At 42.8% G+C, this 27,865-nt stretch overlaps 2 protein-coding genes across 2 annotated transcripts in view; both read left to right on the top strand.

The window, feature by feature from the left end:
* Window positions 1–27,865, top strand: part of LOC127336505 (uncharacterized) — a 228,661-nt gene that overhangs the window by 63,645 nt on the left and 137,151 nt on the right. The window lies entirely within an intron of this gene.
* Window positions 10,323–14,144, top strand: LOC127320181 (uncharacterized). Its single transcript, XM_051349804.1, has 3 exons — window positions 10,323–11,535; window positions 12,679–12,754; window positions 13,727–14,144. Exons 1-2 carry the CDS (start codon window positions 10,374–10,376, stop codon window positions 12,750–12,752), a joined length of 1,236 nt encoding a protein of 411 aa, XP_051205764.1. The 5' UTR covers window positions 10,323–10,373; the 3' UTR covers window positions 12,753–12,754; window positions 13,727–14,144.

The following is a 27,865-nucleotide window of genomic DNA, read 5'->3' as shown; positions in this document are numbered from 1 at the left end:
CTCACTTAGGCCATTGTATTCTTGTATTGCGTTGTTTTGTATGACACTTCATACCAACCAATATGGTACTAATACCCAAGAATTTCATTGTGTGACTTAACTAGGAATACAACCATAACATGTATATCATTTATATACACCTGAGCTAGACTTTCTAGTCTTTTCTTTTCTTTTTGACAAAATATCTTTTACAGTTTCTCTTTTAGCTTTCCTCATTATTCAGAAAAACACTTCAACATTAATAACTTCTAGGTTTGTTGGTCAAATACCAATAACCTTGAGGTTCTTACTTTGAAGTTGATCATCATATGACAAGTGTTCCAGATTTCACTATTAGTAATTTTGTAATATGATGAACAATTTCACTCATAATTTTATCCATCATATCATGACGACTTTCCGAGACCATGTCTGTACATGCTAGGCTCGTAAAGTTTTAACCTTGGTAATTGCATGTGCAAATCTAGCTTGCACCCGTTGTATGCACACGTAGAATCTATCACACCCGATCATCACGTGATGCTTCGAAACGACGAGTTTTAGTAACGGTGCATATTAAGGATGGTCACTTCATGGAGATTCGAATATCGTTAGTGCCCCAATAGTTGGAGGATTGTGATGCCTTGCGTCTTCAACCTTCATACATTCCCATAAAACTTATGAGTTCATGTAGTCTCACCAAATTATATTCTATCATCTTGCAATAAGGTCTTAGATATCACATATATCTCATACCTTGATTATTTCTGAAAACTAAATTTTCAGCTCCTTACTTTTCAAACAGATTTGAACTTCAAGTTTCACGGAGACAAGATAACTTTAGGTAATAATTGAAACCATAGCTCTTTGAATCAATAATGTGAGGTTTACTAAAAGTTTGCAATAGGACTTAATCAATTCTTGATTCTTTAACAATACGGTACCAATCCGTAAAGTTTCTTGTCAGATTTTAACAGTATTTCTATCTCAATTATAAGACTAGCGCATAGTAGTAAACGGATGCCAATACTACAAAATTAATTCAAAATACTACTCAGACTATGTTTATGATAATTAGTTCATGGTTTAATCTAATTACTAATGAACTCCCACTTAATACAACATCCCTCATAGTTGTTAAGTGGTACACGATCCAAATTCACTACACCAAAAACCGATCATCACGTGAGATGATGTAGCTTCAATGGTGAACATCAACATGTTGATCATATCATCCATATGACTCGTGTTCAACCTTTCGGTTTCCGTTGTCCCGAGGCCATGTCTGTACATGCTAGGCTCGTCAAGCAAACCCAAGTATTCCGCGTGTGCAACATGGCTTACACCCGTTGTATGTGAATCGTTGAATCTATCACATCCGATCATCACGAGATGCTTTGAAACGACGAACTGTTACAACGGTACATACGAGGGGAGAACACTTTATTATCTTGATATTAATGTGAGGGATCATCTTATAATGCTACCGTCGCGATCTAAGCAAAATAAGATGCATAAAAGGATTAACATCACATGCAATTCATATGTGATATGATATGGCCCTTTTGTCTTTGCGCCTTCGATCTACATCTCCAAAGCACGGACATGATCTCCATCATCAACAGGCATGATCTCCATCATCGTCGGCGTAGCGTCAAGGTTCATGGCGCCGTCTTCATGGTTGTTCACCTCATGTAGCAATTATTACAACTACTTTGAAATACTACTCAACATGAAAATTAAAGACAACCATAAGGCTCCTGCCGGTTGCCACAATACAATAATGATCATCTCATACATATTCATCATCATATCATGGCCATATCACATTACCAAACCCTGCAAAAACAAGTTAGACGTCTCTAATTTGGTTTGCATATTTTACGTGGTTTAGGGTTTTCGAGAGAGATCTAATCTACCTACGAACATGAACCACAACGTTGATACTAATGTTTTCAATAGAAGAGTAAATTGAATCTTCACTATAGTAGGAGAGACAGACACCCGCAAAGCCTCTTATGCAATACAAGTTGCATGTCGAACGAGGAACAAGTCTCATGAACGCGGTCATGTAAAGTTAGTCCGAGCCGCTTCATCCCACTATGCCACAAAGATGCAAAGTACTCAAACTAAAGATAACAAGAGCATCAACGCCCACAAACCATTGTGTTCTACTCGTGCAACCATCTATGCATAGACACAGCTCTGATACCACTGTAGGATAACGTTGCATAGAAAACAAAAATTTTCCTACCGCGAACATGCAATCCAAGCCAAGATGCAATCTAGAAGACGGTAGCAACGAGGGGGTATCGAGGCTCACCCTTGAAGAGATTCTAAAGCCTACAAGATGAGGCTCTTGTTGCTGCGGTAGACGTTCACTTGCCGCTTGCAAAAGCGCGTAGAAGATCTTGATCACGATCGCTTCCGGCGCCACGAACGGGCAGCACCTCCGTACTCGGTCACACGTTCGGTTGTTGATGAAGACGACGTCCACCTCCCCGTTCCAGCGGGCAGCGGAAGTAGTAGCTCCTCTTGAATCCGGCAGCACGACGGCGTGGTGTCGGTGTCGATGGAGATCTCCGACGGAGCTTCGCTAAGCATATGCGGGAGAAGTAGTGGAGGAGGGGTGCTAGGGTTTGGGGAGAGGGGTGCCTTGGGCGCCGGCCACAAAGGGGGGCAGCCAAGGTTGGAGGCAAGAGTGGCCGGCCACCCTCCCCTTGTCCCTCATTATATAGGTGGAAGCCCCAAGAGTTGTAGTCCAAGTCTTCGAATAAGACCCCAACAACAAAACCTCCCAAAAGTGGGAAACCTACTCAAGGGGGGAGTCCTACTCAAGGTGGGACTCCCACCTTTCCTTGAGGTGGGGCTGGCCGGCCACCAAGGTGGAGTCCACCTTGGACTCCTCCCCTTTAGGGTTTGGCCGGCCATGCTAGTGGAGTCCCTCCGGGACTCCACTTTCCATAGTGCCATTTTTCCGGACTTTTCTAGAACCTTCTAGAACCTGCCATAAATGCACCGGATCATTTCCAAACTTGGAATATGACTTCCTATATATGAATCTTATTCTCCGGACCATTCCGGAACTCCTCGTGATGTCCGTGATCTCATCCGGGACTCCGAACAAATATTCGAACTCCATTCCATATTCAAGTTCTACCATTTCAACATCCAACTTTAAGTGTGTCACCCTACGGTTCGTGAACTATGCGGACATGGTTGAGTACTCACTCCGACCAATAACCAATAGCGGGATCTGGAGATCCATAATGGCTCCCACATATTCAACGGACTTTAGTGATCGAATGAACCATTCACATACGATACCAATTCCCTTTGTCACGCGATATTTTACTTGTCCGAGGTTTGATCTTCGGTATCACTCTATACCTTGTTCAACCTCGTCTCCTGACAAGTACTCTTTACTCGTACCGTGGTATGTGGTCTCTTATGAACTTATTCATATGCTTGCAATACATTAGACGACATTCCACCGAGAGGGCCCAGAGTATATCTATCCGTCATCGGGATGGACAAATCCCACTGTTGATCCATATGCCTCAACTCATACTTTCCGGATACTTAATCCCACCTTTATAGCCACCCATTTACGCAGTGGTGTTTGGTGTAATCAAAGTACCTTTCCGGTATAAGTGATTTACATGATCTCATGGTCATAAGGACTAGGTAACTATGTATCAAAAGCTTATAGCAAATAACTTAATGACGAGATCTTATGCTACGCTTAATTGGGTGTGTCCATTATATCATTCATACAATGATATAACCTTGTTATTAATAACATCCAATGTTCATGATTATGAAACTAATCATCCATTAATCAACAAGCTAGTTTAAGAGGCATACTAGGGACTTCTTGTTTGTCTACATATCACACATGTACTAATGTTTCGGTTAATACAATTATAGCATGATATATAAACATTTATCATAAACATAAAGATATAAATAATAACCATTTTATTATTGCCTCTAGGGCATATCTCCTTCACTGACCTGCCCTTCCGCCTACTTAAAGTCTTCGTCGCGAAACCCTCTGTACTGAGAGCCACGATACGGAAAACCTTCCAGAGACGCAGCCGCCGCCAATCCCATCTCGGGGGATTCAGGAGATCGCCTCCGGCACCCTGCCGGAGAGGGGAATCATCTCCCGGAGGGCTCTTCATCGCCATGATCGCCTCCAGATCGATGTGTGAGTAGTTCACCCCTGGACTATGGGTCCATAGCAGTAGCTAGATGGTCGTCTTCTCCTCATTGTGCTATCATGTTAGATCTTGTGAGCTGCCTATCATGATCAAGATCATCTATTTGTAATGCTACATGTTGTGTTTGTTGGGATCCGATGAATATTGAATACTATGTCAAGTTGATTATCAATCTATCATATATGTTGTTTATGTTCTTGCATGCTCTCCGTTGCTAGTAGAGGCTCTGGCCAAGTTGATACTTGTAACTCCAAGAGGGAGTATTTATGCTCGATAGTGGGTTCATGCCTCCATTGAATCTGGGACAGTGACAGAAAGTTCTAAGGTTGTGGACGTGCTGTTGCCACTAGGGATAAAACATCGATGCTTTATCTAAGGATATTTGTGTTGATTACATTACGCACCATACTTAATGCAATTGTCTGTTGCTTGCAACTTAATACCGGAAGGGGTTCGGATGATAACCTGAAAGTGGACTTTTTAGGCATAGATGCATGCTGGATAGCGGTCTATGTACTTTGTCGTAATGCCCTGATTAAATCTCATAGTACCCATCATGATATATGTATGTGCATTGTTATGCCTTCTTTATTTGTCAATTGCCCAACTGTAATTTGTTCACCCAACATGCTATTTATCTTATGGGAGAGACACCACTAGTGAACTGTGGACCCCGGTCCATTCTTTACATCTGAAATACAATCTACTGCAATTGTTCTTTACTGTTCTTCGCAAACAAACATCATCTTCCACACTATACATCTAATCCTTTGTTTACAGCAAGCCGGTGAGATTGACAACCTCACTGTTACGTTGGGGCAAAGTACTTTGATTGTGTTGTGCAGGTTCCACGTTGGCGCCGGAATCCCTGGTGTTGCGCCGCACTACACTTCGCCGCCATCAACCTTCAACGTGCTTCTTGGCTCCTACTGGTTCGATAAACCTTGGTTTCTTACTGAGGGAAACTTGCTTCTATACGCATCATACCTTCCACTTGGGGTTCCCAACGGACGTGTGCTTTACGCGTATCAGTCTCTCTCCGGTGTTCTGGAATCTTCGTGGAAAAATAAGATACTGGGCTTTGATTTCGTCCAATTCCGAGAATATTTCCTTACTAGGATTTCTGAAACCAAAAACAGCAGAAAACAGGAACTGGCACTTCGGCATCTTGTCAATAGGTTAGTTCCGGAAAACGCATCAAAACGATATAAAGTGTGAACAAAACATGTAGGTATTCTCATAAAACTAGCATGGAACATAAGAAATTATAGATACGTTGGAGACGTATCACCCCCCGATGCTGCTAGATTAGCGAACTGGAGACGATGGACGAGGATGCAGACGCCGGCTTGGACCGCCATCAGAAAGGCAAGAAGCCACACCAGCCTCACTGTCGCAGAAGAGGAGTGCCGGCCACCACTGGCCTCACCACTGCAGCGGCCAGCAAGAGCAGCCGCGCCCACGCAAGAGCTCGGGAGAGAAGACACCCTTGCAGGCCAACCACCACTGCAGCCGCGCCCACGCAGCACGCCGAAGACAAGGCTCCTCGCGCCGCCACCACGACCCGAAGCCGCGGCCCGCCTAGGCCCAGATTGAGCCCGTCCACCATGCACAACCACGTGCAGCTGCCTCGACCACTGCCGCCTCCATGTGCGAGAGGACGCCCCTGACACAGCTCGCTGGCCGCCGCCGCGCCAGGCCCCGCCGACCTCCGCCGAGATGCACCGCCGCCATGGAGAAGCGCCGCCCCGTACGGCCCACCACGCGCCGGGTAAGGGAAGGCCCGCCGACGCCGGCACCGCGCGGGCTTTGCCCGACGGCGCACGCTGGCGGCGGCAGGGGAGGGAGGGGAGAAGGGGAGCGGGAGGTTGAGGGCTAGGGTTTTCTCCCCTTAGGCCGCCGCGGGGGACGACCAGGGGAGGGAGCAGGTTGTGCGAGATATCTTCCATGGTGATGGATTTTGGTGGAGTTAGGCGGCGGTTGTATATGCAGACTATGTGACATTTATTGCAGGTATTGGGAAGGTCGAGTTTAGGCATTGCCCAAGCAAAGCTAATAATGTTGTTCATATATTTCTTGCTTTTGTTTTGATTAAAAAAAGAGTGTCAATGAGACCCCTAGGTTTACTTTGAGAAAATGTGTGCACAATGTAAAAAAAAGTTCTATCAAAGGTCTAGCTACATGCATCATTCGTGCCGCCAGTACACCTTTTCACATTACAAGTTCTACATCTACAACCGTATTTGTACTTCCTACGTCCTCAAATGAATGCACTTCTAAATTTTATTCTTAGTTAAACCTTTTCAAATTTAACTAACGTTATAGAGAATAGTAACATGGAGGTGGCGTTTTGGCTCATAGGAGCAAATGCTCCTATTATACAAAATAATTAGAAAACAATTTTAAAAATGTCAAAAAATTCTGACATAATTTTTTTGTTGTACATCGTGACATTCTATGTTAGTGCACAAGTTTTCATGGAGAAACAACATTTTATGTGGCGTGTACAAAAAAGATAAAAAAATGTCCTGTACGTAGTCCTGTTATAGCATCAAAATTTGTCTTTTTTACTGGAGCCACAAATTTTTATAGTTTTTTTTTGAAAACTTGTGTACGAACATAAAATGTGTAGATATACATGAAATTTTTTAGTTTAGAATTTTTTGACACTTCGAAATGTAGATTCACACAATGGGAGCAAATGCTCCTATGAGCCAAAGTGAATATCCCATAGTAACATATACAACATAAAATCAATATATTCCAAACTACATTTCGAAACAGATTTAATGATATTAATTTAGTATCATAAATGTTGCAAGTTTTTCTATAAAATTGGTTAAAACTTAAAAGGTTTGACTAAGAACAAGAACTAGAAGTACACTTATTTAAAGACGGAAGGAGTAATATTTAGATGAGCAAACCAAAAACAGGAAATTGCAACATAAATTAAACATTATCAAACGTCCAAAACACTGCCCTCCCTTAAGCAGGGCCCAAACGCGATCGTTGCTTATGGAGTAGATCCACTGGGTAGTCTTCGACATAGCAGCGCCCAACCTCTTGATCTGCTAAAAAAAACTCCCGGGTCATCTTTTTCACAAGCTCAGTTCCTTGTTGCTACACTCCGCTGACCTTTGGTTTATGTAAATCACACCAATACGTTATCAGGTGACAAATCATGAAGTAGTATCACGTGGATCTTGAGGTAAAACATTGTCAAAGCAGGCTTTGTTTCTGGATTTCCGAACAGCCCCAAAATGGCAAAAATGCAGATTTTCACTGAATACTTGTCTACCCAACCACCCAGCTCAGCCATTTTAGTAGGTTGAACACTTGAATATGCATATTGAAAGGACACCGAAAACTACTCCAAATAAATCTAGTGGAAGGACAAGAAAATAACAAACGGTCTAGGCTCTCATCAGAAGCACCGAACATTATGTGTCCAACTCGTAGCAAACGCTCAGAAAAATCTTGCAACATCTTGGGTGTGTTTTTCGCAAACAAAATCATACGCCGTTTGTAAAAAAAAAAACTAACATTTGTAACATTGAAAAAATAAAGAAACACTTAATTGTACTATCATCAATGGCGGCCCTACACTCGCGAATTCAGCACCCTCGGCCATGGTCCTGACTTGACAAAGGCAAGTCGGTGCTTGATCTGGCAATCTTGGGCCCGTTCCCACTGCTCCATCGTCTTCCTGGTAGTCGCCGTAGTCGGTCAAAGGAATTGAATGACGTGGCAGGCATAGGCTCGGAGAGGTCCGCCTTTGAGTAGGATAAGTGTCAAACGACGACGTGGGGTGAAAAACCATAAGCATAGGGAAGCTAGTGATCAAATCAAAGGAAAGACCAGTTTAAAAAATTAAAAGCAGATGTCAGTGTATTAGCTTTGGGGTACCACGGCCCACCTGCTCCTGGGCCCTAGCGATGGCCCATGTACAACGACAAGGGGAAGTTCCCTCACGAGGCCCTTACGCCTCACGAGGAGATCAACACTTAGCAGTTTCTACGAAAAAGGAAACCCCTCGCGAGGAGCTGGCAAGAAGCGCTCCCAATGGTCGTTGTCATGCCAGGAGATAAGGCACACAAAGGGGTGACGATGCTATGCTAACAAAAGCAGTGACAAGCGCGACAGCTGGCACAACGACGACACCAATGTCCTTGAAGATAAGAAGGCGTCTGACCCCCCATCCTGCATAAAGTGATCCATTGTTGCTTTATGCAAAGGGCGCCATGGACGGTTTAAGTGCAACAGAGAAGGACGCCAACGGAAGCCAAGCCCACCCCCATGGACTGGCTGGACAACTATCCCTCTCCTTCGGCGTGGTTGTGGCAACCCCTCTCCCACGTTTTCTTGGGGAGGAGAACCAGCGCCTCTATAAAAGGGAGGGCAGCTGCTCCGTAGAGGAGACTTTTTTCCGATCCTTTTGGCCATTCTAGATATGGGCCATAGCTTCTTCAAGCTAACGCCTTGTAAAACCCGCTTGTTCCTCGCGAGCCTTCACGATGCTATCTAGAGAAGGCATGAGTAGGGGTGCTACCTCCTCATGAGGTCCTCAAACCTTTGTAAGATCGTTGTGTCCCTTTTTGTCGTGATCGCTCACTCGTTCATTGTGGCGGCGTCGTCGCCAAGGTCTCCGCGAGCTTGGAAGCCATGTTCGCCCCCCAGAGTTCGACACCTCTTTGGATTTCTCGCGAGTACCAATTTTCCTTGGGACACTAACCTCCGACAGCAGAGCATATCTAACTAGTACTAGTAGCAATAGTAAGTGACAAAAGACCACCACAACTAAAGCAGTCCGGTTAGATAACTATCAATTTTGCTCTAGTAGACATATAAATATCACTTTTGGGGCATGTGTGTGACATATAACACTGATTTGACGCTTAACCTATTTTCTGGCAGTTCGGGCCCACCTATCAGGTCTATGTGGCAATGGTAAATAGAGGAGAGGCTGGAAATGTTACAAAAATACCTTTATAACTTATATCCTCTAATTTTACCCTAACCAATCCCCACCACCACTCCCTCTTCCTCCTCATCCACTGCAACCACCCGCGGGACCACCACTGGATCCTCTCTCCATACCTCTCACCACTGAAAAAGGTTGCTTATTTATCTTTTATTCTACTACCTTTGTTTATAAAAAATGTCACAAATTTGTCTAAATTTAGATGTATCTAGACACTTTTTAGCATATAAAGACCAATCTTGGATGTTCTTTGTATGGAGGGAGGGAGTAGTAGCAATCTAGGCCATGCAATCGGTTTCATGACTCTAATAATTTTCCTTGTATTAGAGCATCTCCACCGGGGAGCCCCAAATCATCGCCGATAACAGTTTGGGGAGTCTGGAGAGAGAAATTGCTCACACATACGGTCCCAATAAAAATCCACGTCACGAGCGCAATAGAATAGCCGGCGAGTCCCAACCGATTCATATGCGAAGAGAAGCTATCGAGGGCACCGGCAACACAAGCAGCAAAACTCCACCTAGGAAGATTCCCGCCGGTCCACGCGTCAGCCTCTCTCTCTCCCCCACCTACCACTATCTCTCTTCTTTTTAATTCCCCACCTACACTCTCTCTCCTCTGCCATGTGCTGCCGGCACATGCTATTGGGCTGACCGGTGTGGAGAGTCTAAACTTTTTAGCGGGCGTTTGATGCCGGCGGTTCCAATACGTAGCCGGCATGTGTGCTGCCGGCTAGTATTTGGGGGTCACCGGTGGAGATGCACTTAGTGGTGAGAGTAAAAAAAAATGTTGTGTAAGCTGTATAGACACCGGTGGAGAAGCCCAATTCCAAACGTTGCGAATTTCTTTGGCGGGAAAATGATGACGTCACAGGCACAACCAATGGGAAACAGCTGTTCAAACGTTGAGCTACTCCTCGGGTTCTGCACCAAGTCTGCGGCAGTACAGCCGTTCCTAATACGGAAATTGGTTCATTGACTAAACGAACGATTGACCGCTATCACTGATGTGTGGGCCTGAGACCTCTCCCCCGGTGGAACAACCACACGCTGCATTCACCCCTGCTGTCTGTCCGCGTACACCCAGTCCACATGAACCCTCTGCTCTCCGGCTATGCGCCACCGAGTCCACTCCAAAGAAATTCCCCAATACAGTCTCAGTCTGCACACCCAGCGCCAGGAAAAGCAATGGCTTTCCGCCGCCGTCTCCTAGGTCTCTCCGCTACCGCCGCCGCCGGCCTCCGCCGGTCCCTCGCCACCGCCACCTCGCATCCCCCGTGGGCTATGATGAGCGTCGAGGTGGAGGCCGTCGGAGCGCCGCGCGTGGACGTGCGCCTCGCCGAGCCACCGCAGGTTTCCCAACTATGCTTCCCGCAGCACCTCGTCAAGACCAGAGGCAGCCCCGACCCCGCCAGCGGCGTCCTGCAAAAGCTCGCCGGCGTCGTCCGCGCCGTGAGCGGCGACGGCCTCCTCCTCCTCTCCTACGTGGACCTGCGCCTCAGGGCTCCCAACGGCGCCGAGCAGGAACCCACCGGCTTCGACCCCGCCCACGTCCCCATCGTCACACGCTTCGTCTGCAACCCCGTCACCCGCGAGCTGTCCCGCCTCCCGGACTCCATCTGCAACCCTATGGGCGACCTCCGCTGCGACGGCTTCATGGGCCTCGTCACCGGAGCCAATCGCGGGCAGGGGCCGCCTGACAGGTTCGCCCTCGCCGTGCTGCAGGGGAACATGATGCTCCGTTTCCTCTCTGAAACAGGGGAGTGGGAAATCGTGGAGGCCTCGCCGTGCCGACTCCCACTTGCGTGGCGGATGGACTTGTGCCCGGAGGCGCACGCAGTCGGCGGTCGTCTGTGGTGGGTCGACTTGACCTGGGGCGCAATCTCCGCCGACCCCTTCAGCGACCGGCCGGAGCTCTCCTTCGTTCAGCTGCCGACGCGCAGCGTGCTGCCGGCAGGCGCGCAGGGCGAAGATCTTGCCAGCTACCGGCGCGTGGGTGTCAGCGAAGGGCGGCTGCGGTACGTCGAGGTCTCTCAAGAGGAACCGTTTCTTATCAGCTCATTTGTTCTCGACGAGGAGGCCGGCGACTGGACGCTGGAGCACCGGGTGGTGCTCAACAAGATCTGGGGGCCAAGCATGTGGATACCCTTGCAGATGAAGGGGACGACAAGCATTGTGCTTTTGGATCCTCTTAATGCCAATGTCGTGTATCTCATGCTAATGTCGCAAATTGTCATCGTGGACTTGGAGAGGGAGGAGGTAATTGAGAGTTGTGCATATAGCAGCGACTCCTACTGTATACCATGTGTTCTTCCACCGTGGCTTGGACAGAGCCGGATTCCTTCTGCAGGTACTGACTCGCTATGTCTAATTCTTAGATTACATAGTACTTCTCAGTTTTAGTTTCAATTTTAGATGTGCAATGCTGGCAATACATGAGATACCTTGTCGATCATCTTCGACGGTTGTCCAACAGACCTAATATTTTGTCTGCACATAACCAAATCACTCAAACTGACTAATACACCCGTTTCAAAAACAAACTGACTAATACATGTTATTGATAACTTTTTTATACCATCTGCTCGGTAACAATTGCTAAGGATAGTAGAAGTTTATTGGACAAAAAGATCTTTGGACTGGAGGTTGCCAAAAGAAATATAACTTTTGAGAAATGGCAATGCATTGATCTAATTGGTGAGGTGTATGAGAAATGGTGATGCACTGATCCAATTGCAGCTCTATTCTTATTCTCTTGGGTTTAAAATGGTGCAAGTACTTGGGGTTGGGACCTCAAAATCTCACTCCTTAACCTTTCATTGATTAGAAACTTTCATCCTCTGGTCATTTCTACATTCTTCCTATGTTATCAAGAGTTCTTCATAAAACATATCATTGGTAGTGTCAGTGATTTAGCTTTTGAACATAATTGCTTTCATGGTAAATTTTAGCTTGATTGCTTGAATAATCTTATCCTGGTCAGTGCTGGTGTGGATTCTCAGTTACGAAGTTGTACAAATTTTCTGGGAGCTGCTTTGTAAATTTTTTCTATGACTTTTAATATCACGTCTCTTGAATATGTGGGGATTTCCAAAGGAGAAAGCTGATAGACCTTGGCCAACTGATTTGACGGTTTGACGTAAACAACTTAATTACTGACTATCTTCTGCACCAAAGTAGCATGCTTCTCCTTTGGCCCCTTGTTGCAACCTATACCTTTCATCTAAGACCTGATTACAGTTATCTGCTGTTTGTGAGTTTGTAATTTGCATGCCATGTTCTACTTTTTTTTTCCATCTCTCTGTAATTTTGTCCATCTTTCTGGCTTGTGGGTACAGTCAGATCAATCATTCATAACCTGCTCTTAGTGTCAGCCTTTTTGTTAGCTCAATTTCTTGTATGCGATGGATGTAAATGTATACTGTTACCAATTCTATTGGTTTGTGTTGTTGCTTCTGTTTTAATTCTTGTGTGTTGATTTTACCTTTTTAAGGCAAGAAGGACATTGAGAAAAACAAGACTTTGGCAGATGTTCTGGTTCGTTCAGACGGTCACTACAAGAGATGAAGGTGCTGATTTACCTGTTAATGAATTTCTTGTTGCTTTCCTTCAACTGGCTTCATTACTGATAGTTTGTTTTTTCGACAAAGGGAATATATTAATATCGCGAATATATTAGTTGTATCACATCCATTCACATGTTTAGGATGCTGCGTTCTTCTTACTCAATTGATGCAGTTTTTGGATTGGAAAAACAATGAAAGACAATACTGCTATCCTTCATACTGGCTTGTCGTTAGTTGAGTTATATTTGGTGTTTTACTGAAACTAGTAGTATTTGCCGGAACTGGGATTAGTAACATATTCACTTCCTATAATGTTTAGGTGTGCTACCTGAGTTATTCCCAGCCATATTCTTGTGGAAGCAACTTGTCATGCTACCAGAAAATATCAATTCGTGTTTCAACATGGACATTTCATCCAGGTCTATCAGTGTTTCTGAAGTTAGCAGACATGATGGATGCAGTCATGTTCATCATATATTCATGGTGACTACTGTATAAGAGCTTGAAGGATATGTCGCTTCTCTCCTTGTCATCCTGACAAGGATATGTCACTTCTCCCCTTGTCATCAGGATGACCATTGTCTTTCATTTCCCTGAAATAAGCCTGAAATGGAAGCTTGGGAATTATTACCAAACTTGCATTTATATTTCAGTTTTGGAAATGCACATAGATGTTAGCGCTTATTGCATAGTCAAGTTTTTCTTATGGGGAAGTAAAGCTGGGACATACTGCCCATTCACGAAAGCAGAACCTTATTGGGCTTAGAAAACACAATATATCCAAAAGAAGTTATCTGAACATCAGTAACTTGCTTTTGCTATTTTTCTGTATCCCGCATTCTGTTCACATGTTTGTTCGAATCAAATAATCAATCACCATATTAATTAGAGTCTCCCGATAAATTCCACCTTAACCGTATGTAAAGAAAAAGATGCTGTGCCTATGTCTCTAATGTTCCTAACTTTTATTCTCAGGTTTTCTTAAAACTAACAGATGTCAATTGGGAAGCTGATGGTGGCAGCTTACTGATGCTGCGGAAAATCTGGAGAATCTCGATCAACTCACTGTATGTCTGTATCTTGTTTCAGGGGAATCTGGTAGTATTGTGAGACTTTTGGTTCACAGTGCAATGTTCGAGTATCTGCTGTCAACAGTGGCAAGGCAATTCATTCGTATGCTTCCGCATGTTCACTCTAACGCGAAATCTCATTTTGGGGCCTTGGCTTATGCCATAGGTGCTTAATTGACGATATGTTTCCAATGGATCCCTAAGCTATGTGTTGTTGCCATTTGTGCCTCGATGACTCTGAATTCCTGTATCAAAATGAGCATCTTTACCAACATATGCTGTATTCAGTTCTTTTGTCATTATAACTACCTTTGCTGTTATAATTGACATTGTGATAACTGGTGGAGTCTTTTTCTGAGGTTATGATAATACTGAAGTTCTTCAGATGATAACTACTGGAGTTGGCGTTAAGCACGGGAGGATGACGAAATAAGCAATGCCATCTGCTTTTTAATTTTTAAACTGAAGCTTGAATGAGTCCACTTCACTACCAGCTTCAGGGCATTGCGTCGTATCTCCGAAGTCTCCTAGGGTGTTGAGCTTTACATGTTAAGTTATCTTATGGGAGGTTTTATATAGGCATCTCTGCCGTAATACTCTTATGGGCAATGTTGTTTAGGTGTCTAATTTCCTTACCATCCAGTACGAACGAGATGATTTTTTTTTTTCGAAATGGGGAAAGCCCCAGCCTCTGCATCAATCGATGCATATGGCTTTTTATTATACTAGATGACCCGTTGCGCTATCGCGCAAATGGCAGAATCAAGTCCGAATTTAAACCATAAGTTTTAGCTTATTTAAGTATTTAGAATTAACTCGGAATTTAACTGCTTTAGTATCTTGCAGACACACCATCCAATTGAGATGCTGCAGTAAGATACTGTATGACACTTTAGTACGTTTCTGCATTATTTTTTCAGCTTTTATGCTTTTGTATAAGCTCCTCCACCATATTATGGTTATTGTACCGAAAGAGGTAGCTTTATAAAACAAACATAAAAAGACAATTTCTAATTCCAAGATGAATGTATCTACTTCAAGACAAAAAAAAAGTTGATACCATAGTTTTCACTGAAGTGTCAATTTTGAAAACATATTTTATATTGGGTTATGTGTGTGCTTCCACTTTTACGTTCTGATCGTGCTTGGTGCACTAATATTATTGTTAGGGAAAACACAATGAGAGACACATTGGTGGTTCTCTTGAATATTGTTCCACTATTGAAAAATATTTGAACCTAAAAGTTGCAGGCCTTAGGAAAAATATTTATGTTGTAGCATATTACCAAACAAAAATACATACGGTGGATGCACTTTTCAAAAGAAATTTAAGTGTAGTCTAAGTATCAAATAAGTGATATATCGATGATATGAACAATAGGTAGGATTCAATGCATCGCATTACTTAGAAAAGTTAAATAAGGTTGAGCAATACACATTGTTGTAATCCTACTGGCATAACCCGTAGCGTCACTGGCGCAATTCCGAAATGGAGACACGGACTTTGGCCCTAAGGTTTCAATTTTGATTCATGGACATGTGGCATGATGTCACCAAAAGTTTGCTCATACTTAAAAAGAACAAAGTACTTAATCATTGACACTTAATATATTGAAGTAATAAATCATGTAACAGAAATTCAAATACAAAAATATTTGGATAAAGATATATTCAAATGCATGGTACAATCAAAGCAACCGCATGAATGGCCCAAGATTGATTACTACTTCAAAATCCACACCTAGTTCTGCCCCCTCTCCCTCCCAACACTATATCATTACACTCTTTGCCTGCTCACCTGTCACCCATTGAATTGAAGCTAGCTAGCTCTATATAATAACAGAACATGCCACAATATTTGGCCTTCATAATCGAAGTCTCGAGCGCTCTCGACCACAGTATTTGAAATAGCCTCCCTCACCTCTGGTTTACGAACTGTAGCATGTGTTTTTCTTCAAACACATCATTATCCTGTGCTAATTTCATATTTGTGATAGAAACAATACAAAAAATACACTGTAGGGGAGAGATAAATGGCTAGCAAAAAGAAATGGACAAAACAATAGCTAAAGCCACATGATTGGTAAGACGCTACCATATTTATCTTAAAATCCGTCTACTCATAATCAATGTCCTAAACACTCTGTGATGCTTAGTTGTAGTGCCGTGGTACCCTCTAACACTATCAGCCATTATATTATGAGAAGGGGCTTTGCCAACGTTTTAAATAGCCAACAAATGTTTTGAAAGCTGAAATGAAACTAATGAATTATATAGATTGAGTAAAAGTTTAGGCAAGTGCCGATACACCAGTCTGGAGTGTGATTACAAGCCAGTTCGAGGGGCTTAAGATGGGACATGCCACGGGTTGTAAATACTGAATACTTTTGACAAACGGCTTCGCTACAATAATCTTCAGAAGAATACAAGTAAAATATATTATACCTAATGGATAAAACACGCCTCTTGCAAATAATACCAACAAAACTGAAAAGGAACAAAACAAATGAAATAGCGTTTTAAGGAATATCAGGGATCTGTGGCATTTCCATAATATGTGAAGTTACAGGTTATGTTTTACTCATTTCATAGGCTCATTGTTATTTTTGTTTTGACTATGCGACATCCTAACATTTTGACCATTGAACTGTAGCTCTTTGGCAGTAACGGATGTTGAAGCTTTAGCCACACAATCTCCTCGCTTATCAATGGTGAATAAATCACCAAATGAGACATTTGTTGACTCTGGGCGTGTCTCTGAAACTACTTACTTGGTCCATTAGCTTTCTACAAAACTGGAGATGACCACTAAAGCATTGAAACAAGAAAGGACTAAAAGAATTTTATATATAAGAGTGGAGAAACAGATCATAGACCTTCTTTTCAATAGGTTTTCCAAAAAGTTTTCAATAACTAAGGTATTGATTTTATTTCTAAACATGCACACTAATTTTTAAATGCTAGGAAATGCAGCAGCTCTGTAATGGGGTGTTGACATCAATCTCATAATCAAAACACTAAGTTGCATACACAGAAGCATTGGAAAAAGATCAATGAGTATAGGACTACATAACACACTGAAGCACCGGAAAATGCCGTATGTCGATAGAAGGAAGAAAGCTATACCATGGCAGTCCAATGACACGCTCATGCATCGGAAATGATGTAAAACCCAGTTCAGTGGCTGGAGTGTAGCTTTGACTTCTTCGATTAGTAAATTTAGAGTTGAGAGGTAACTGGAATGCAACACGTAAGATGCATTCTAATATAGGTGCAAGCAACGAAGGAACATGTCGGTCAATCATTTCTCTTGGTAAGGCCATATCGGCGAATGTGAGGTGCAAGACAGAATGCGAGAAGCAGAAAAGGGGAACTCCAAGTTGATGGAATTTACATCGGTAGAAGGCCGGTAAGGAGTATCCAAACCAAAGCGAGATAATGGAGTTTACCTTCAGAATTGGGGCGATGTATTTCATCAATGTGTTTCACCAGTAACGCAGCAGGTTCCTGTAGGATAGTTTGATGAGCAAATCGAGTACACCGCAACAGGAGCAAGGGAATGTATAAGTCATGTATCCAGATGTTGTCAGGACCATCCAATGCAAATACTTCTTCCCAAAATATATTAGACGAGTAATCTCCATGGTACCATTCTTTGTTGTACTGAAATCATACTTCGAATAAACAAGTAGATATACTAAGAGTAATATATTTAAATACATTTCCATCGGTGAAAAGAGAAGGCAGTGTGAAAAGGGACTCGACATCAACATAAGCAAGGAAAAGCAGGCCTCAATTTCTAACTAAGATATTTCAAGTTTTAAACAATAAATTGCACCAACATAAACAACGAAAAAGGAGATCAAACCTTTAAACAAAACTAAGTATCGTTTTTACCATGAACGGAAACAAGGAGAGAGGAACCACCATCAGTTCTGACCAGGACCAAAAGAGTAAAAAGTACAAGGCACACTTTGTACACAACCTGCTTGCCACAGTTGGACATTGCATATGCCTGCCACTAAAAAGGAGATAGTACAATGTCTGAACTTTGTGAAAAGCCAGGTCAAAGAGAGGACTACAAATTTAAGGGTTCTCTGAATGCAAACCTTTCCCAGTTCAAGAAGCCAAGGCCATACAAGCAATGATTCTCGAGTGAAGAATAAGAAGAAGAAAAGGCAGACGCCTAACCGTTATGAGCGAGCAGTTGGTCCACGTTGGTCTAGAATGCGGGACATTATCGTAGTGGTAGGCTTACAGATCTTCAGGATATATATTAGACGTGTGCCAATTAGTATAAATGTAATTAGGTAAATTTTTAATAAAAAGGAAATTGGGTAAGTTCATTTGATATCTCCCAGGCAAAGATTCAGTGGTAAAGATGGTCTCGCATGCCCTAGCTTAAGCCTCATTATATCATTTCGAAATTCCTTGTAATCTGTATTGAACCCCGCAAACTATCCTGAACCAATGCAACAAAATTTTAGTTTTGACCTAAAAAATAAATCAACATGAAACTTCTAAAAATGAACACCCCGGAAAACAAGAAACCAAACACCATTTTCTGGGAATCAAGTTCAGCATGCCAAATGCGCAGTAACCAAATACCATTCCTTGTAATCCCTGCTCGTCTGCCATAGCTCCATTCCAGACTGCCATGGATGACTCAGGTGGAGACTTGGCAGGCAGCACTTATGAAGAGAAACACTGGAATAGATGCATGCGCTCAAATGATTCGCGAGTCAGTAAACTTATCTCGAGATTTCGCAGATCCGGTGCTCCAACTTCCACGAGCACAACTATCAACAAGTGCCTTGAAAACCAAAGCAGAAGATTATTATGCCCATGGGCCGGTCTGCAAACTATTATCATATCACTAACTAATTAATGTGCTATTGTTTTAGTAGATTTATGAAAGGAAAATACTGACAGGCCTGGCTGCCATTACCTAGTGAATTTACATTACCTAGTGAATTTACTGGTATGTTAGGTATTATATTTCTATACTGAAAGAGCTTCATAAAGTAAATTCGATATTGTAAAGAAGGCAAATAAATATCTCTCATGAAGTAATTAGTTTGTTCTCACTCATGCAGTCGAAAGATGAACTCACGTGATCGATGTCATGATTTGTATATACTTAGAAATACATGATCGAGAAAGCTAGAAGAATTATGGTCCACCACTCGGTGAGACCGTGCTGATCTAGCATATAATAATCAACAATTAATACATTAAGAAAGAAATCTAAATAACTGCAACTACAGGACAATATGAAGCATGTTAATAACTATATACCAACTTGCAGTAAGTAAAAGCCATGATAAGAACTAATAATAACCACAAAAAAGAAAAACCAGACAAGATATATAGATCTTGAATGATTTTATTCAATGAAAAAATATCTAAATGCGGCAGAATATATCAAAGTTCTCCGCCATCACACAAAAATAACCAGCTGAGCACCTCCGTCCTCTGAATGTTCATGGCAACATCGGCGGTGAGCTCATATCTTCAACCAAAGCAAGGAAACTCATACATATAGATGATATATCAGAAAACCACATGAGCACCACAAATAAGGAATCTTACCCACGAATTAGCTTCTTCATGATGCATCCTTCAAAAGAAGTCCAAGCGGACCACCACCGGGGGAGTCATGAGCGAAGATGAACCTACTCCTGGTGATTAAAGAGTAGAATGTCATAACTGATGCGAGAAAGAAAAAGGCAGTCTCTGCAAGGCCAAATACAGCTCAGTCACCAATAATTCAGAAGTTGCATAATATTGCACTACTACCAGGCTCACTTTTAATCACAAAACAAGAAGCAACGCTAAGCCCTGCATGATAGAAATTACGTTAGGGGTAAAGGATAGGAAGGAGGAGCTCACACAAGGAGGTGCAGCCAGAAGCATAGCAACGTCTCAATGCTGGCCGCCAGAGACCCTCTTCACAACCTGTGTAAACTTATTCATGCAAGCAAAGCAAATGTGGCAATAAATATATTCTGCCGAGTGTTGACAATGTAAGAGTCAAAGCGACAGCACCTTGATTATCCAAGGGTATTCCTAGTGGCAAACCGGACAGAGAGAGGGAGAAATTACTGGAATAACAGAGACAATCTCTGGCTGTTTATCTCCTTACGGTTTCCCAACCAGATCTGCTGCTAGCTACAAGGAGAACGTAAATAATCAAGAACACACCAGACATTAGAGTATGGGAAGAAACGCAACATACCAGCGCAAAAACACAATGCATCTTCGGAAACTCGGGGAACAGGGAAGGACAATCTATGAAATAATTAGTAGGATCTGTCTATTCTACGAACAAGTAATAAACCAATTCCAACTCTTACTCGGGGAACATAATGTTCATGGCTAGGACCTATTCATTTAGATTAGTTTCTTCCATATTCCTGTTGACCCACCAGTGAGCTCCTTAATTTAAGTTTGCCTGAATCGAATTAATCTCAATAGGCAAGCAACTCTTTCTACAGAAGCTCCATACTCCTTTTTAGTACCTACATTTGTACTGACAACCAGCAATGGTACGCCATCTTACAGATCTCATTTACCATATAAAACCCACGAATCAAATATACCACATCTTACTGCTATTAGAAAGGTCTTCACTAACAAAAGGAAAGGAACACTAAAAGATGGACAACAAGCAAAGTGCACATCTGAAAAATAAAACGACAGTACCTCAACATTTCCTACGCACTCTTTCAGAAAATCAGAAGCATCTCAAACAACAATTGAGAAAGGAAAACTGTATGCTAAAATAGAATCCCATAAATCTAGAGTTTTATAGGAATTATTATTATACAACAAAAAATACATTCTATTGCTAAGCATTTTATTGACCATGTAAAAAAAATTTGCGCGTAAGCTAGAAATCATACTGGCATGGAGATCCAACAATTCTATAGCCTAAACAGTGATATGTATGCCCAGACCATTAACATAGATGGAACAACAGAATAAGTAGCCTTTTAAATAGTAGAATCTCTATATGTTGGTGGGCACAGTTATAGGACAAGATACAAATCTAATAGAAAAACAAACGAAGAAGAAAAGATTCATCTGAATGGGGTACGAGTGAAATATGTTACTTATTAGTAAAATTATAGCTTGACTAATTAAGCATGCAGAGAAAAATCACGAGAAGATGAGGGGCAACAACATAGGCTGGGATCAGTGTTTATTCATAGCAAGCAGGCGAATTGCCACAATTCAAATAATTCATGGTCCTACTCCCCGTCTCATACCATCGCAAACATCTGTTAAGTTATGAACAGCTCCCACAACCTGAAAAAATTAGTTTCAGCTTTTACAAATAAAAATGGTAAGCAGGAAGTGAAACATGCTTAGAATAAAAAGGTTCAGCTGTGCCAAAGAAAAAAAAAACTAAGAAGCATGCTCCTTTGTAGCAGCCTGCCGAAAAGTCCATAAGAGAATTAGGGAAGCTAACACCAAATGGCACATAAAACTCCACCAAGTCAAGCAAGCATATAAGTAACTTTGGCAGCCATGGTCGTATGCACAAAACATTGGTCCTTCTCTGCTCTAATAGTTGCACACGGAATCATCTCAAATTGTAAGCAACATATGCTTCAAATTAAATACTTTCGGCATAATCCAGAAGTGCCTATCCATGTTCTAACATGTGAACATGCACATCAGTTGCTGAAAATAACAAAGTAATAAACATTCTACATCGGTATATTCCTATACATTCACCAATTGACATGACAGGAACAAAATACCATTTTGCCATAACCCACCATGGAACGGAGCCAATATACCGGCATGCAGTCAAATACAATGGAGGTTAACATTTAAAGTAACCAACAGTGTAACACACAAATGTGCAAATAATGCTATGGCATCAATTGACCTGCCATGCAATGGAACCTCCTGCTGGTTGATTCGTGGCCACCATATTCCATCAGCTGAGACCACGGTCATCCACCCACTGCCGCCGCCAAGCAGCTGCTGTCGTCCAACAGCCTGGTGGAAAACAGAAGAAAATTCTCTATTTTATTTTTCAACATTATACACTATTTATAGAATATAAACCAGAAAACTTGTTCAAAGATTCCTTTAGCTTTTCACTTTGGTTATACAATAAAAATGAGCACAGAGATATACATTACAAAAATTAGCAGGGGAGTGAAAGTAGGCTGGAGATACTCATGTCCATGCCCAAAGGCATAGCAAACTGAATTATTACAGTAATGCCTTGCTTTCACCCATGCTCACGTCTGTCCCAGTAATGCTATTCCTTTTTATATTGAGAGCGCAGCTAATCTACTCCTAAGAATAGCACAAACACACTCTCAGATTTTTATACCGACACAAAAAAAAATTGAAGATGAGACCATGTATAAATATTTGAGACAATATGAGATGAACTCTTAAAGACTGATACAACACAGAACTCTCTGCCCTCTATGTAGTCGAATTAAGTTCAATGCTCATACCTATGAAGTTGGAACAATGCACCCGGCCACCTCTGGGATTTTTTCTTGTCAGCTGCAACGCTTGATTGCTTCACAATAAAGCAACAAGCAAGTGAATAAAATTTCCAGCCTTCTCAATAAACTTAAGCTCTTCTTCGTAACCTTCCTCAGTATATTCCAATTTCTCAAACTGTTTTTTCGAGGATGTTCTCAAACTGTGATGCTGCAAGTATTATAATCAAGTTTTGCACAACAGATAGTATATTATAATCAACTGCTGACAGAGTTGGCAAACCTAGGTGGAGGAGTTTATTTGGAAAACTGCAAGCTGAAAGAACTTGGACTCGTTTCTTGGAATTCATCTATGTAGTCCGTATTATGATCCAAAGCCCTAAAACTAATCTTCATGTATTTACAACAGCTGGTAAGATGGTCCTGCATGTGCAACCACATGTGTTAAATATGAGTATCTGAGAACCATGCTACTGAAGTCTAAGGGGCGAAGGGGAATCTGCTTTCAGGATGATCCAAATCTAAAACCTACATATAAGGCATCCGGAGCTAATCATTTACCTTCATATTTATGTAGTAATGCCTCAACTAAGGTTGTTCCTGGCCTAACCTGCAAATACCATCGGAACCAAATTAATAATGTGCTCACCGAACACCTCAGTAACCAATCGCAGAACACAAAAACGTAAATAAATGGGCATACATAGTTTACCTTTTAGCCTCGTGAACGTCTCTGCTGCAAAAATCAGCCACTTGACTTGCCTGTTCTTTTCCAGCCCCTGCAATGGAACAAAAAAACTAAATAGTTTACTATTAAATTGACTACATTTGCAGCTCGCATCTATGTTTTCCACTGATCATGTTACTATAAAATATAAAGTAGAACAAAATACAATATATAGTAGAGCAGACGAATAAAGCAAAGGGGAAATTAAGAGAGCATTACTTGACCTTATTCATGATGGAGTATGTTCAACACCTACAGACCACAAGATAAGCTTGTGAATAATTCCTCATGGCAATTTTCCAGTAAACAAAATTAAATATCCGCTGCAACCAAGCCCTCGTGCATCTGATCAGAACCCTCGTCGAACGCAACTTCTCCATAGAATATCTACACAAGTTGAAGAAGACAAACGTCATATTTTTTCGAGAAAATTAACAAGCACTAAGCACAGACCTAACAAAACCCACCATAACAGCGTCAATAGAAGGAGCTCCTGCTGGCAGCGATACCTTCGTCCTCTTTTTCTTCCAGGAGCAGTCTGTCACAACACAAATATCCCTGCTTGGCCGGCAGCTGCTTCATGAGCATCAATAAAGAATCGGCACACAGTAGTTTCCTGGAACAGTTCACACTGAGGACCTGACAGTATGAACAAACTGAACTTAGACGAGCAAGAACAGGGACGTAGGAACCAGCAGACATGATTAGCGGACGAAAAAAAGGATTGGAAGACGCTCACCTTGGGGTCATATGCACTGGCCGAACTCGCCCTCAAGCGAGTGCACGAGCTCGCATCCAGCGTGTACTGCTGCTCTACGTTCACACATGATTCGTCCCCAACGCCATGGTGTCCGGGAGAAGGACGCACGGGCGCGAGGAACGGGGGCACCTATTCCTGGCCGTGGCAACCCTAGATAGCCGGCGGAGCTGAGGCAGGAGACGGTGACCTGGTAGGGGTCAACCGGTGCTAACAGAGAGCATCTAGCAACACACACAAGGGAGGAGAAGATTGGGGAGAAACTCACCGCACACCTCATCAGCTAGCGCTGCTCCTCGCCCGCGCTGCGGAGGCCAGGGACTTCGCTCATGCGTAGTCCACCTGGGCGTAGCTCCGGCGTGCCAAGCCTCACCGTCGCGCTGTGGCGCCTCCTCCCACCATACGCACGGCTTGGCCGCTTTGATTTGGAGGGGCGCCATGTGAAGCTCTTGGTCAGATCCGCCCTATTGTGCCTCGTCGTGGCGCCTCCTATGGCCGGACGCTTGACGAGCAGCACGAGGAGAGGCGGCCGGAAAGAGCTCAGCGGCGGCCGGAAAGAGCTCAGCGGCGGCGACAGGATCTAGGGTTACCGTGGCCATCCATCCGGCTTGCCTCCACCATCCCCCAGGATGCACTACTTCAGCGCCTTCTACGCTTCTAGGGAAGCTGTCTCCGGCCTCAGGTGGGTCTCGAGCGGGGGAGAGAGATCGGCGAGCATGGAGACGAGGAGAGATGAGGATTGGGGAGGAGAGGACGGACGGGGATTGGGGAGTGAATCCGCGACTCGCGACCTAGGTTTTCACCAACCCCCGTGACTGGAGACCGAAGGCGACACGAACGAGCACTCGTGGCTGTCTCTGACCGTCGGGCCTCGCAATTACCTGGGCCCATGCGTCATAGAATCCACGGGAAGCTGAGCGAGTGAGAAAAAAATTTACCAATCGAACGGCTGTGGTGAAAAGTGGGATTGAAGAATCACTGCAGCAAGCCAATCCAACGGTGGACGAACGTTTGCCCCTTTTGGATGCCCTCTCTGGCCGGGTAGTATTAGAACATTTATAGGAGAAATTATTAATAATCTGAGTTGCACAAAGTGCTATAAATCATGGATCACTCAAAGTCTTGACAAAAACAAGCCAAAGAAAAACGAACGAGATGAATAGATGATTGTTGCATTGTATTCCCTCTGATTCATGATAAATTTGAAATAAAACCATGACACTTGTTATGGATTGGAGGGAGCAAGTTGGATGTCTTGTGATAAAAGAAGAATTTTTTTATGCGCCCCAGATTTTCCTATGTCTAAGTCAACGTCCTAAGCTGTCTAATGTGCGAGGAAATCAAATTAGTTCAGACAGCTAGCCCCATCGACTTGGACATATTGAAAATATCGGTCGAAACCTAGGCAGTTACCTATAGCAAACACATCATCTTCTATAGTGTTGCATATTCTTCTACAATCACCATGCAACCTACTTGATCCGCTCCCACTTCCGTTAGTGGCATTATATCCGCGTTGTTCCAAGACCCTAACTTATACCTCAGCGAGGTCTCCTTCATCACCTCTACCGCCATCACCAACAGCTCCTCACTATCCTAACCCCTCATGCAGGTCTCATTTTTTTTTCGAAATAGGGACTTCCCCTGCCCTTGCATCAAACGATGCATACGGTGTTTTATTATGGACGGTCTCAAACGAGTAACATTATTACAAATTATGGATCACTCAAAGTCTCCACATGGATAAGCCATCTAAAAAACCAAACCTAGACGGAAACATCATTATGTGAACCTCCGATCACGCAGGTCTCATCCTGCCTCATTGCATTAAGGATGACACTGAGACGATTCTGGCCGTTTAGAGCAGATACATAATTCCATATCCATGAGCCTGCTAGTTTGTCTGGGGAATGTATCGATGGCTAATTTTCTTGCTCATATCCATACCTGCCAGATATCAAGGTATCCATGGAGCTACTTTGAAAACAACATTACAACAATATACGCGTAAGTAAGGTTTGGGGTTAACCGGTTAGTAAGGCCTTGAGCTAAGACTAGAAACACACACACTAGTGTTAGGGAGATATTTGAGAGAAAGAGCAAGCAAGAGGAGCTGGAGGAGAAGAGCAAGGAGTCCAAGAATAGTTGGTAACCGACAACAAGAATAAGAAGGGAATAGTCTTCAAAGGTTTATAGTCTAATCCCTTAGGAACGGAGCATTAGAGAGAGCAGAAGCCCTAGGATAGATTTTGAACCAGTGGATTAAGCCTTGGTTTGCTCATGGCTGCAACCACAAGCAACACTGACACTCACTAGATAATCCTGGCATTTCCACACCGGAAGCATCTAGGAAAACCTAGTTGTGTAGGGCGCAAGGCACAACAATTGGCTTAATAGTTATGCTTAAACTGAAGCTATAAGTTCATAGCCAAGCATGCAACTATAACCTAAAGTACAAGTAATTCAGGAATTGCTTGAACACTTAACCAAGAATCATAAGAACTACTATAACTAGAACATGATCATACCTTTACCAAAAAAAAAATCAAGTGAGTGCTAGATTAATTATTTGAGTGGCAGATTAATTCCTGACTATGTAGAATAATATAATAAAGCTTAATAAATTATCTACTGAAACTATATTAACATAAAACCATAAACAAATAGTTACATTGTCGAAACTAAAGATATTGAGTGTCAATTACCAAATTGGGTGAAGTACTAACTAAATAAGTCCAATTATTATCCTAGAACTAATTACCAACTACCTAGACTACCGAAGCATTGTTCAAAAAAAAAGTTGTTCAAAAAAAGACTACCGAAGCATCCAAGAAGAACCCTAGAAGTCATAAAAATGAACTATTGCTAAGTGTTAACTGATAGAAATGAAGAAAATTCTGTTAACGGTAGGAATTTCGAAGAAACTGATGAATAGGAATAGTTTAGATGATTCCCTAATCACTAAGAACATGCTAGAACAACGCAACAATCATCAGAACACCCTAATAACCCTAGAAATCGAGACGAACATGATTAAAAGTAGGAACCCTAGAAATATAACTAGGATGGAATCAAGAGAGAGAAGTAGGAAGAGGGAGACCGTAGAAAATCTTTCATTTTCCATTAGATCACCATCGGGGAGCTAGATCTGAACCACAACAAAGTCATGAACGTCGGTGTAGCGTAGTGGCGCACAGAGAGCACCTCGTGGGCAACTCGACTTGCACCTAGCAAGAACCCACCACGATGATGTAGAAGAGGTAGGGAACACCTGGAAGGCCACCGAGCTCTCCTAGCTCAATGACACAACCATGGTAGACCCAAACCCTAGATAGACCCAAACCCTAGATAGGGCAGGGTTGCGCGAGCTCGATTCTGAATGTGAGAGGCAGCGATAGTAGGGTAGGACGAGAGAGCATCGAGAGGCGAGTAGTTTAGGCGTTTGCGTGGGGGAGCGGTGGCCGTAGGCCATCGAGGGAGGTGGTGGAGGGATGCGTAGGCGGCGACCGGTGGCGGCAATTTGATTTCGACGGCCGAAGTCGGCGGGAATCAGCGTCGGCTGGGAGGAGAAATGGATGCGGTGGTACCGCATCCAAACCCTCGCAGCTGGTTATATAGGGTTTTCACGGGCCGCTACCGGGTACCCATCCCAAAACTCGCTGCGGGCCAGGATGTGGTATCTATTTAGGCCCAGTTTTAGCCCAAAACCCAAAAAAATGGAATACAGACGGGGTATGGGGTCGGCCGGTCCTATACACCGACCAGGTCGGTGCCGATGCGGTTGCCGCACACCCTGGTCGGGTATTGGGCCTGGCCCATTTAGCGTTTCGCTTTCGTTTTCTCTTTTTTTTCTTTTTTTTGTTTTTCTGTTTTCTGTTTCATTTTCTTTTCTTTCTGTTTATTTTTTCTTTTGTTCAAATTGAAAAGTCTATATTTGAAAAATGTATAAATTCGAAAAATGTTCAAATTTGAGAATTACTAAAACTCTAAATTTTTTCAAATATGAAATTTGTTTAAATTCAAAAATTGTTCAAATATGAAAATCGTTCATATTCGAAATTAGTTCAAATATGAAATTTGTTC

The sequence above is a fragment of the Lolium perenne genome, chromosome 1, assembly GCF_019359855.2.
Source record: "Lolium perenne isolate Kyuss_39 chromosome 1, Kyuss_2.0, whole genome shotgun sequence".
NCBI lineage: Eukaryota > Viridiplantae > Streptophyta > Magnoliopsida > Poales > Poaceae > Lolium > Lolium perenne.
This window is presented reverse-complemented; position numbering and strand designations above follow the sequence as displayed.